Genomic DNA, 12,376 nt, shown 5'->3' on the forward strand with positions numbered 1-12,376 from the left:
GTTACAGTACACTATTTAATCTCTTTCTTGATTACAAGTACGAAGAGTGCCTTTTTGCTATATCTGCTGCCAAAGTCACTTTTCCAACCAAGCAGTTTCTCCTGGAAAAAAAACTAGATAGCTGGGATGGAAAGTACTGGCCTGTAGAAGTGTTCTGCCTTTCCTTCCACTTTTGCATCACCAGTGAGATACAGTGGCTGTTTTGTATGGACTGTTTGCATTTGGTGAGGTAGCTCTTGCTGGCTGTTGCATGTGAGAAGAGGAAGGCTGGAGGTACGCATGTAAAATTTTTTTAGGTAGCTGGGCCCTGATGGTTGAAACTTAATGGGGATTCAAAGCAATTGAAGAGGAACCATCCTGTCAAACAGCAGACTCTGGTTGCACAGTTCCCTGCCTTTCACACTTACTGGGTTAATTGCCCAAGAGTCAACTTCTTCATGGATTCTTTCCTGCCAGCAATGAATTAGCATGATCTGATAAATGTAGTCGTTCCCCCATTTTGCTTTTATGTGGGTATAAAACTAGCATGGAGTTAAAAGGTACAAGGGTGCAGTACCCAGTATACAAGTCTTACTTCAACATAACAGAACTCTTGAGAAACATAAATTGGATAATTTACAAGCTTTAATGTTCATACTTATACATTATCCTAATTTATCAGGCTGATACATATATTGAAATTCAATGGGAATATTACATAGCAATGCTGACTATACAAAGCAGTTTATGAAGCAAACCAGAAATTATTTCTAAACCAGCCTCCAATAAACATGCTATTTTTGAAGGTGTACTACATGCTGTGCAGCTTAGATTTTATTTAACAAAAAGCATTAAAAACTTCTAAAAATTATATTGTTATATGCAGAACTTACTTTAAATAGCTGATGGAGCCAGTGTATAAATGTACAGAAGGAAGATGTTTTTTCAGCTGGTGCCAAATTGACAGAACGTATCACAATCCAAATTCCATATATAATGAAACTATAGAGTGATACAGTCTCTTCATTAACAAGTCTTTTCATAGAACTGTATCCAAACTTTTCCTTCATTTTTACAGAAGTTGTTAAAAAATGCATTTTCCTGAATTCATGCCTGTAACTCCATAGTTACTAGATATAAGTGTGCAGGCATTTCCTAACTTTACTGAAAAATTATGTATTTTTTCCTTCCCTTAAATCATCTGTTGGGTATCATTCCTAAAAAGAAAACAGGAATGACTTTTATAGTAAGTCTGAGACGTATGGAAATAGTTCGCTTTAAAACGAAAAATACTTAGTAAACCATTCTTGATGCTGAGGGTCTTGTTTTTGGTCATCTTTGGTTTGTGGTGGTTCATTGCCATATGTCCTGTGCAAACAAATAAGCATTAGCATCACCAACCTACTTACCTACCTTACCAACTTGTAATACTTTTCCCAGAAAAATTCATCATCCCATGAATAGTTCTGTGCTCACATGAATGGATGAGGCCAAAAGGTGCAGCTACAGTTTTAGTATGATCTATGCCAGCCACATAACTGGACTAGCAGCACTGGTTGTAACATGAGGAAAAGCATGAAGCAGAGTTTAACAGCTATGGAGAAACATTTGAACATAGTTCTTAACTTGACACCCCAAAAAAATGAAACAAAAGGATGCTTCAAGGGTATGAAGTCTTGAAAATCAGAGAATGGCAGCTACAATTCACTCTTAAAAATATAATTTATGCAATAAAAGTGTGTGTAAAAGTTCTATTTGAAACGGAAAGATTTATCTGAATACTACCTGGTATTCATAATCAATCCTATTACATAGTCCCTGATTTTCCATAATTCAGGGGTTTTTTAACATATGATAGCAAATAGGACTTAACTTACAATTGACTGATTCAAAAGAACTGAGTAGTAGCCAAGCAACTCTCAGTCTCCCTATACGTTTGTTTCCCTTAAAACCAGAAATCCCATTTGCCTTGGCAGTCATCTGGCATGACACAGCATGTTTGTATCTTTAAGAAGTGGGAATTGCCAAACAGGAGCTAAGCCTGTGTCCCAGGTTGTTTTTATTAGCATCAGCAACATCTAACCTCAAGGGAAGAACTCTCTTGCACATAATTTACAGGATAACTAATCTCCACCAGGAGATAGGTGAGAAGGCTGGACTTTGCCCTGAAATATAGTGGTAAGGTTTGGGGATTTTTTAACTGTCTATTAGCTACACATGTTTTTAACAATTTCTTGAAGAGAGGGTTTATGTTATAAAACACTGAACATCATTTACGTAACTCATAAATTTGAAGAATTGAAGCTCCTTAGAGAGAAAAAACCAAAGAAGTTAAGTATCTACTGATCAGTTTAAGTCTCTTACTTTTGCCAAATGATCAGCCTAGATTCATTCAAATATCTCCTAAAATAAAAACATGCCATCTACATCTACCAAGTGCAAGGCAAGGCAATAAGAAGGAAGACACAGAAGACACATCCTTAACAGAGCAACTGAAAGATTTCATGTTCACAATTAACTACATTCTTAGTTAAATACTTGCAGCTCTTTTACCCTTTTTTGTGTATGTGTGTGTCTGTGGTTTTTGGTTGCTTGCTTTGGTTTTGTGATTTTTTTTTTTTTCCTGCTACAATGGGTTGTAAGCATAAGGTCTGCTGGGCAGGGATTATAGCCCACTTTTGCAATAAAGTTCTGGATCTGTCTGCAGAAAACCAAACATACAGAGTTCACTGCAGAGTAGGAACCATTGTTGTGTATTTCTACATGTCAAATGTGTTTGAATTGGCTACAAGATTTTAGATATGAATTAATTTATTGTCATACAAAATAGACAAATACCTTGTGGCAACACTGCTCTCTGAAGACTGTGTTGATGGAGAGCCCACCCTGAGGCAGCCAGAACTCTGGTCTAAGCTTGTAGATTTTGTTATTTGAGGAGCACTTCTTTTTGATCTCAAGTCACAGCTCAAAAAGCTCTTTGCGTAGGAAGCTAGATTCGGAACGCTGACAACACGACTGGGCACCTCAACCGTTTTCTTCTGCTGCTTTTTATTGTAACAGAAAACTTCATTACATACACATTTTTTACAATTTATTCTATGAAACCTCAATAATACCTCATTCCCAAATATCTTACAAGCAACACCCAAATAGGAAGATTTCTATCTTTTTCTGTAGGCATTAAAATTAAATTCTCAGGGTGTGCTGTGAGAATCTATGGATATTGTCATCCAATAAAAACAACTTGTCTATTTGACCCTAACATTTTAGACACATCAAGGTGCTTTCTACCAATTTGACCTCCCTTGTTTCTACAGCTATTTGTAGACAATATCATGCAGAGGGGCTGGAATGACAAAGGGCAGATCCCAAGCAACTCAAACAGATTCATAATTTTACTTGATGCATGCAATATCCTAAATTTCCTATCCTAAATATCCTATCCTTTAGGAGTTTAGCAACTCCAAAATCTGCAAGCAGTGGCCATGCTTATCCCAGTGGAAAACCGACGTCAGAGTTCTAGTGTTTTATATTGGCTTAAATACCTGTTATCTGTGTTGCATATATACTTCTAATGAATTTCTCCTATGCTCAACAATTGACTGTAGGTTGGCACTGAAAAGAATTCTACCGAATAACATTATCATAAAAAATTGATAGCATTTTTATTGTCCTGATTGCCTATATAATTCAAATACTAATAAAAACTATCACAATTTTTAATTTTAATTGCATTGCTCATCTTACCTTCATGAAGGGAGTCAGGCATGCTGTATTGGGGTTGAAAGAAAATGATCGATTCCTGTAAGATTCAGCGTTGGCTGCAAGTGAATGCTGACATTTTCTTCCTTCCTGAAGGGAAACAAAGTTATGTGTATGGAAACATGTATTTGTTGGAAGCTGATATAGAAAGATACGTTTGTCAAAGTATTCCAGAATAGAAAGAAACAACCTGTCTGAAGCAATGTGTGAAACACTGAATAGAGCCTTACAATAGATTCCAAAATACATATGTCCATATAAAAAGCAGTCTTACCACCAGCTGCTTGATAATCTCTTCTCTCTCACTTAATTCGTCTTGCAGACAGTTTATAAGGTGTGTATCTTCAGGCCTGGACTCCCACTTCCTTGACTTTTCTTCTAATTCTTTAAGTCTGTACCGAAGAAAATGCAGACCAGAAAAAAACTTCCTCAGATTAGGTTCAAGAGACAGCTCGGATATCCTCTGCCCTATGTTCCAAGCCTAAAATGCAGGGACATAGCCAGGCCTTTCCAATAAACCAGGAATTTTTAAAAATGGGCACCTGTATGTGCTTTATGTAGAAGTATAGAATCTTCTGGACTTCCAAAATAAATTGCCAGGGTTAATCCACAACAACATGTCCAGTAAAATCTAGCCCCTTGTGAAAAATAGTAACAACCTTGCACATCATATTGCTAGTTAATTTTCCTAAAGAAAGAAATCAGTGTCCCAGTATCTGTACATATCTATATTCATCTATTTGTTCTCTTTTCTGACCCAGTAACTTTGGAATCCTCAGATTTATTCAATTCCTGTAAATTTCATGAAGACAGGCTTGGATATACATGCTGCTTTACTAACCCTGCTAAGTAGTCTGTAGTCTGAGTTCAGCTTTTTAAATTCCTTAATCAGGGGAAAAGATTCAAATGCTAATTACACATTCTTAGATATAGTGTGGAAACATACATTTCATTGGCCCATAAAAACACAAGTCATTATTTCATCAGCCAGGTTCATGAATTTTGCTGCTTGAGAAACTGAATGCTATGATTCACCTACCATAACCAGGACACATACTGAGAAATGTATTAGAGAGTACAAAACACCATTTTGATTTTGTTTGTTTTTTTTTTTCATGTGTGGGTAAGCATTTTTGAGAGGACTACCCCTGACTCATATCACCTTAGAGTTATCTCTGAGTTAAAACATAAATCTTTTCATCTGAAAGAAGTTAGAGGGCTCCTTACATGCCAAGTCTCTCTTCTGGACTTCTGCTGCACAGTTGGGATAAGAGAAAAGGAGGAGGGATATATATATATATAAGGGATTATTTCTGAGGGGTCTCTCCTGATCAATCTGAAGCACCACAGAAATTCTTAAATCCACAGGGGGCTGAAAACTCCATTTATTTACATGAGCATCATTTTTCTTGGAAATTTTTAAGGGAATTAGAATGAGGTTAAGCTTTCACTCAATGATGCTGCTCTGCTGAACAAAATTAATACAAGATCATGGATCAAGGTCTCTGGTATCATCTGTGATACAGATGATTTTACATTTCATAAAATTTCTAGATCCTACATGCAAGTTTTAATTTAGCATTGTAAAACTTCACAGTGCTTTAGATTAAACAATATCCAGAATTTATTACAATATATCTGGGTCTTTTTGGTTTGCAAAGACAATACCTATACATTTCTATTTTGATCCTTATAATATTTTACTTATGGTGAATAAAAACTGTACATACTAAGAATAATAAATACAAATAGAACTAATTTCCAGCATGAGCCAGAGTTTATTGTTAAATTACTTACGCAGTTTCTAAGGAGAAAATCTTTGCTTGGAGATGTGCCTGAGTGCTGCTGAAATCAGATACTATATTTTCAATTTCCTTCCGGTGATCTTGTTTCAGTATATCCAGTTCTCTTTTATGCTTGATATTGAGGTCTTCTACCAGTAGCCTTTCATTAGTATTAAAATAAGTCTGAATTCTCAGGCTTCAATACTAGTTTATCATCTTTGATCAAAGCATGCAGTTTTGAGGTGTTTTATTGACTCCAAAGGTAGCTCACTGGGCAAAGATCTGGCTTCTGCTTACTGATTTTACTTTGAAATTTTGGTTGCAATATGAGAAAAAAATATTTTAACACTGAGGAAGAGAAAAATTATTCTGAAAAGTACTTGACCTTCACCCTTCAGGAAATTGAAGGTCTATTCCATATAATGATGCTATTGATATTCTGTCTAGGGTTAGTTCGTTCATCAACCTTAATGATAAAACATGACAACAAAGTAATGTAGGAACTTATTTGTATTAAGCAAAATTATGTTGAAATTTCTGGGACTGTAACATGACACTCTCATGATATATTTCAATACATCATGGCACCAGAAACATTTAATACTGCCTATCATCCTAAAATTAAAAAAAAAAAAAAAGGTGAAGAAATGTGGTAACAAAGCTTTTAGCTATAACATTAATCTTTTCCAGACAATATATTTTGGAAGGTACTGCTATATGATTAACACCATAAACTGAAAACTAAAAAATGCCTAATATTTTTTCAAGTCTAACCATAACACTGCATTCTAATACCAATCCCAAAAGCAATAGGCATCTATTGAAGAATCATAGTTTGATTTTTGTTTGCTATTGCTTGGAGAAACATTTTCATTAACTCAATAGAGAACCCATGTTCTATGGTTTACTAGTTGAAATAGACATCCTCAGCTCAGCATATTAACAATTTTCACATTCACATTTCACAAAGACATTCAGTTTATCTTTCATTTTCCTCCATCTACTTTTAAATGTATTTTATATACTTTTAAATGTATTCCCAAGTGTCTTTCACTTGTTTTTGAAAGGCTTCAGGAGAAAGGTCCATGAAAGGTTTCTCCCCTTGAAATTAGAGAACAGCCATGCAAGTGAGTGATTTGGTACTCAGCATAAAATGAGCAGCAGAAAAATAAGGGTAAAAAAGGGAGACTGATGAAATGAATCTTCAAGAGTAGAAAATTCTCCTTCAGAATAGCCATTTGGGGACTTGTTCTCTCTTCCCATAAAAACACCTTTGTCTGCTCTTATGCTAATCCTTGTAAAACCTTTCTGTGCTGGAGGTGGAATTCACACAATTCAAGAGAATGGAAAGAGAATTATTGCTTTAAGCAGATTACTGGTTTCATTTACTTGGCAACAGTAGAACTAGTAATTTTAAGTAATCTGTTATAAAAAATTGTCATATGCAAATAACAAGCCACTATCAGCTTTCAAATCAGAACAAAAACTGGCATAAGACAGGGGCACTGTTGTTAAAATTAAAAATAGCAGTTACTTATATGTACCAATTTAACTATTCCCCTACACAAATTATTAGTCCAGCAAAAGCAAAACAAGAGCTGCAAGTTAGTTTTTCAAGTCTTCCATGGGTTAATTTCAGAGCAGCCTGTATCAGGTGCCTAGGTCCTACCTCCAGTTATTTGAAGGATTTCTCCTTACATAATTTCCATTAATGCTTCCTTCCCAAATGCTTATTGTGGTAGAGCTACACCATTTATTCCCAGTAAAGAAAATCCTCCAGCCCAGCAGCCTTAGCATTTGAGGCCTTTTAGACCTCATCGCTGACACGTGAATAATTCTTCACGAACAGAGGCTCTAAATTCCTTCAAGGTAGCTTGAGGGCATTAATGAAACTCTCTGGTTTGCAATTTTCTCTGTTGATCTTGCTTCAAAAGCTTGAAATGAAATTCACTTTGAAGTAACTCTCCAAAGAGTGTAATGGCAAAAAAAAAAAAAAAGTTACTCATTCTTTAAATATCTACTGACTGGTAGACAGGAATGAAATTACTCTGGCCAGTGTGACAGAGAGTCTGCAGAGAGACATTCTATCCACTGAGTGCTTTTCTCTTGCCTATATGGGCCATAATTTTAAAGATTCCTTTAAGGGCACACTCTTCTGAAATCCTTTTACATATACAGCTTGTGTAGCTAGGGGCGTACATTCTACACCATTGCAAAAATGAATTGAAAAGTACCCACATACCAGATCCCTCAGTCTCTCTGCAAAGAGAATATATATTCATCCAGAAATTCCGAAGGATTCAACAGCCATACAAACGCAGTGGGCAATGAACCCAGTTTTGTCTCCTTTTTAAGTCGCACCAGGCGAGGTCTACGTTGGATATTAGGAAGAATTTCTTCAAAGGAAGGGTGATTAGACATTGGAATGGGCTGCCCAGATGTGTTTAAGGAAAGACTGGACATGGCACCCAGTGCCATGCTCTAGTTGACATTGTGGGATTTGGTCATAGGTTGGACTCAATGATCTCAGAGGTCGTTTCCAAACTGATTGATCCTGGGATTCTGCACTTTTACTGGACAGAAATGGGAAGACCCATTTGCACCACATGCCCTGAGTCTGTGGCTACACTAAGATAATTTACCTTCTATGAGATGGCCAAGACCCAAGTGACCTTGCCCTTCCTGTGCCCTGACAACCTCTCACAGTGCCAGGCTCATCATCAGCCCAGAGGCACTGTCAGTATCCACTGGCACTGCCCTTACTTCCCAGTGCACAGCTGGCTGCTACAGCCAAAGCAAATTCTTAACAGGGTGTATATATAGCATTTTCAAGTGTCCTCTTTGGAAATAACAGTTCATTGGTTTCAGCTACAGAGAGCACGTATAAAAATCTGATATTTATTCTCAGAGACATCTATATATATATATATTTTTAATAGCTCTTTGGTGAGTTTGTGATTTATGACTTCCAGTGCCTTTGAAAGGCTCACATTATGCACATTTTCTCAGGTCAGTCCTGTGGGGATACACTAGACATACTTTTCTGTAACATATAATGAACAATTAGTTCAAATGCATCTATTATGGCTGGAGGAAAATATGAAATGAACTACTGCTTTTGCAAAATTCATAGCTTCTAAAATTAGTACTTTAGAAAGATTCTGACATGCATCACACTTAGAACACCACTCACGCTAGTATTATTATTGAATCTCTGGGTAACACTGTCAAGTGTAAATTCAAGGCAAACCTTGTGTGCTGTTTATCTCTATCCTGAAGCTGTGCAGTTTCTTGCTTCTGTGACTCCAACTCAGCACTGAGCAGCTCCATTGTGTCCTTTAAAAGTAAATTCTCTTTCTTGAGTTCAGAAATTTCATTCTGACATTTTTCCAGTTCATCATGAAGATATCTGATCTGGCTTTGGCTACTTCCTTCCTAAGAAAAAGCCCAAATTTAGTTATTCACAGCCTCTTATTTTTAATGTTAACATCTTTCCAAAATTGTGTGTATTGCATTTTTGTGATCTGATTTTCAATTATATGTGCCATGATATATATGTGCAAGACAAAACCAGTGATCAAAATTTCCTGAATATTTTCTGTAGTCTCCAAAGAGTTTATATTATTGTAACATTCATTTGCTTCTTTTATAGATTCTGATCTTAAATTGGAAAGAAAAAAGCCTGCCCATAGGGAAAAAACTATAAACATTTAAAGTGAGACATAAAGGCAGAAAACCCATTCCATTTCTGGAAGAGACTACACTTTTATTATCACCGGAGACAGAAATTTGGTACTATTGCTTTTGCTAAACATAACATGGCAATGAAGTACAAACTGGTCCCTTGCCTGTTGCTTCTTCAGTGTCCTCACACTCCCCAGCTCTATTTGTAAATCTTCTATTTGTTTCTTTAGGTTTGTGCATAATGTCTGTTGCTCAGAGAGTTCCATCCTTAGAGATCCTAGTAACAATCAGACAGACAATCATTTAGGCAGTCAGAGGCCAGCTGGATGGGGAAGGCAGATACAGGGAATGTAGGTGAAAACATTAATACATTACATTTTGCTTTGTTCCTCAACTCCTTCCTCGTTAAGCATAATGACATCCTATTACTACAGAGGTAACTCAGCTGAGCAATAGTAAGATGATATGGATTTACAAAAGCAATGAGTCAACATCAGAGCCAGAGAGGTAATCCTGTGGCAGCTGTACTGCAGACTACATCATCCCAGTTGTTTCTTCTGATCTTGAACTTTACTGGAGCACCATTCAGCTTTCCTGTTAATTCAACTGGTGTTGAATTATAGTTCTGTAGAGGGCCATAAGGCAGACTGAAGAGAGCTCTGGTTGTGTTACAGAAGTACAATGCTTATGCAAGCTTATTTGTCACATACTGCAACTTTTGTGTATATTAGGTACAAGTTTTTCAAGTACAAGAAGGAAAAAATGTTTATCTCTGTTGTCTCCCTATAATTTTTCTTGAAGAAAGAATCTATCTATTGAACATATAAACTTTAGAAATCTTTCTAGCAAATTTTAATTACTGGCGGAAAAAACAAAGAATAAGATTTAGTTTGTATGCAGAATACTTTCAAATTATTCTTTATTTAATTAAAAAAAAATTTATAGATGAGCTTTAATAACCTGAGATTAAACCAGGAGATACTACACATCCTGCTAGTGCAGTGTTCTGTTTAGTTCTAAACAGTTTAGGGCACTTTTGAAACTGTCTAAACAGTACACAGGGAGCAACTGATCTCCACTGCTGAACTCAATAGAACAGACTTGAAGCACATATAAAAATTCATCTCAACATAGAATAAAAAAAGAACAAAGTCACATAAACTAATTATAATTTTCCAATCTAATATGCCTGATAATGCATACTTGAATGCTGTAAACCATACCACTCTCTCAGCAACATTTTGCTGCTGACAACTGAGAGCCTGGTTAACAAAGGATATTAAGACTGTATTGTTGAAATTGCAGGGTATGAAAAAAAAGATTAAAAAAGACCTGAGTTCCCAGAAGATGGGAAAGAAAATGAAAGGGATGAAAGTCAGTGGTTCTCAGCATATATACAGTCAGGAAGTAGAAACTGTGCATGATATGAGACACTATACCTAGCAACAAGGCTTGCTGCTTCTGTATCTGCTCAAGTTCATCATGTAATTCTTTCTTTGCTTTCTCTTCCAAGGTTTGTATTTCCAGCCTATGAGACTGATGTTGGATCTTGAAAGTCTCATTAAATTCCTTTTTCAAACGTTCTTCTGCCTCCTGTAAGCAAAAGTCCCCCCGAAAACAAAGTAGTTGGAGCCTATTTATCAGCTTGTTTTTTTAACTTGTAGTGCTAGGATGAATCTGCCTTTCATTATAGAACTTTAATTTTCATCACCACTTCACAAAACATTTTACCAATGCAAGCATAAAAATGAGCTGAAGTTAATTTTTAACATTTAAGAGGTACAAGACAAATTATCAGTGTATTGCTTCTTAGATTTGTTGTGCATGATGAAATAGTAACACTGATACTTTTGCACTATATGACATTAGAAAGAACATTTTATTATTCAACATACAAAAGTCCCCAGATTTGACCTGTCATTACTTATCACAGTGTGTCAGACAAAGGCATCTATCTTTCCTTGTATGACTCTTGGGTCACGCTCCCACTGTCACTAGAAGCACTGCTGGCACACTGTAAATGATGGAACAGTTGCTCTGTAGTGGTTCTGAAAGCAAACTCCTGTTCTCAGTTTCATTCTTACCAACTCATTGCCTTCTGCTTGGTTTTGTCAAAACTGGAATTTTATTTGGAATATATAAACAAGACAGTAAATTCTACTTAGGGCAGTTTTATTACCTAGGTTTCATAAAGTTCTCTAAGCTGTGGGAACCAACAGGGATATTTGAACTCCACATCACAATCACATGTACATTTTTCAAGTTGAATTTTTCTTGGACAGCAACAGTCTTTAGAACTTCAGTATATTGCATTAACTTTGCCATTTAAATAAATTCACTTGAACCTTTAAAAGCTTTGGTTATCCACTTACTGAATTGATTTCTTGAAGGTATATAAGGCAATACATCACTGTATGCATCTACTGTATTTCTCAAGTATTTATGTGTAAATTAATAATGGATGAAAAATAATAAAACTGAGTCCTGTTATTAATACACTCAGGAATTCCCTTGTATTTCTGAAGCAGGCGCACAGATCAAGGAGCTTGTATTCATTGCAGACTAACTGTAGGGTATATTATATTCACACTGTGGTCTAAGTTAAAATGTTTAAATTATTAAAAAAAAAAATTCGCACAAATCACCAACCAACCCACCCCTCCCAGCATGATGAAGAGATTTCAAAATTACAGAATAATTCATTATGTGCAACAATAGCAACCCATCATTAAACTAATCGGCGGTAACTGAGTTTTGATAACTGGCTCTCACTTAGATGGTTTACCCCATAAATATATATATTTCTTTTACATTAGTTTGTAGTAAACTGACCTTGAGTTCCTGATTCTTCCTTTCCTCCAACATTTTTAAGACTTTTTGGTGTGATGCCTCCAACTGCAGTTTAACATTTTGATTTTCTTTAATGGTGTTTTGAAGATCCTGCAAAAGCTTCTCTTTTTCTTTGTTGGACTGTAGATTATGTTTCTTCAGTGACTCCTTGAAATTATTTGCTTGCTGTTCTAATATTTGCTTCAGCTGAGCCACCTTCCAGAAAAGTAAGTCAGCAGGATAGGATTAATGGCTGCATTCACAATGGAGAGGAATTATGTAATGCCGAGTACATTTTATGAGCTTGTGTTGCTCTATGAAAAAATAACAAGATGCTT

The 12,376-nt window shown here is 35.9% G+C and overlaps 1 protein-coding gene across 1 annotated transcript in view; it reads right to left on the minus strand.

Annotated features, from left to right (window-relative positions):
• Positions 1 to 1,256: 1,256 nt before the first annotated feature.
• Positions 1,257 to 12,376, minus strand: part of FAM184B (family with sequence similarity 184 member B) — a 38,405-nt gene continuing 27,285 nt past the window's right edge. Inside the window, exons 4-12 of the mRNA XM_062493409.1 lie at positions 12,042 to 12,254; positions 10,649 to 10,802; positions 9,374 to 9,486; positions 8,776 to 8,960; positions 5,539 to 5,691; positions 4,016 to 4,133; positions 3,727 to 3,831; positions 2,818 to 3,023; positions 1,257 to 1,347 (exon numbers count right to left, since the gene is read on the minus strand). Coding sequence (XP_062349393.1) covers positions 1,257 to 1,347; positions 2,818 to 3,023; positions 3,727 to 3,831; positions 4,016 to 4,133; positions 5,539 to 5,691; positions 8,776 to 8,960; positions 9,374 to 9,486; positions 10,649 to 10,802; positions 12,042 to 12,254 — 1,338 coding nt within the window. The remainder of the gene's footprint in view (positions 1,348 to 2,817; positions 3,024 to 3,726; positions 3,832 to 4,015; positions 4,134 to 5,538; positions 5,692 to 8,775; positions 8,961 to 9,373; positions 9,487 to 10,648; positions 10,803 to 12,041; positions 12,255 to 12,376) is intronic.

This window comes from Cinclus cinclus, chromosome 5, assembly GCF_963662255.1.
Source record: "Cinclus cinclus chromosome 5, bCinCin1.1, whole genome shotgun sequence".
In the NCBI taxonomy this organism is placed as follows: domain Eukaryota; kingdom Metazoa; phylum Chordata; class Aves; order Passeriformes; family Cinclidae; genus Cinclus; species Cinclus cinclus.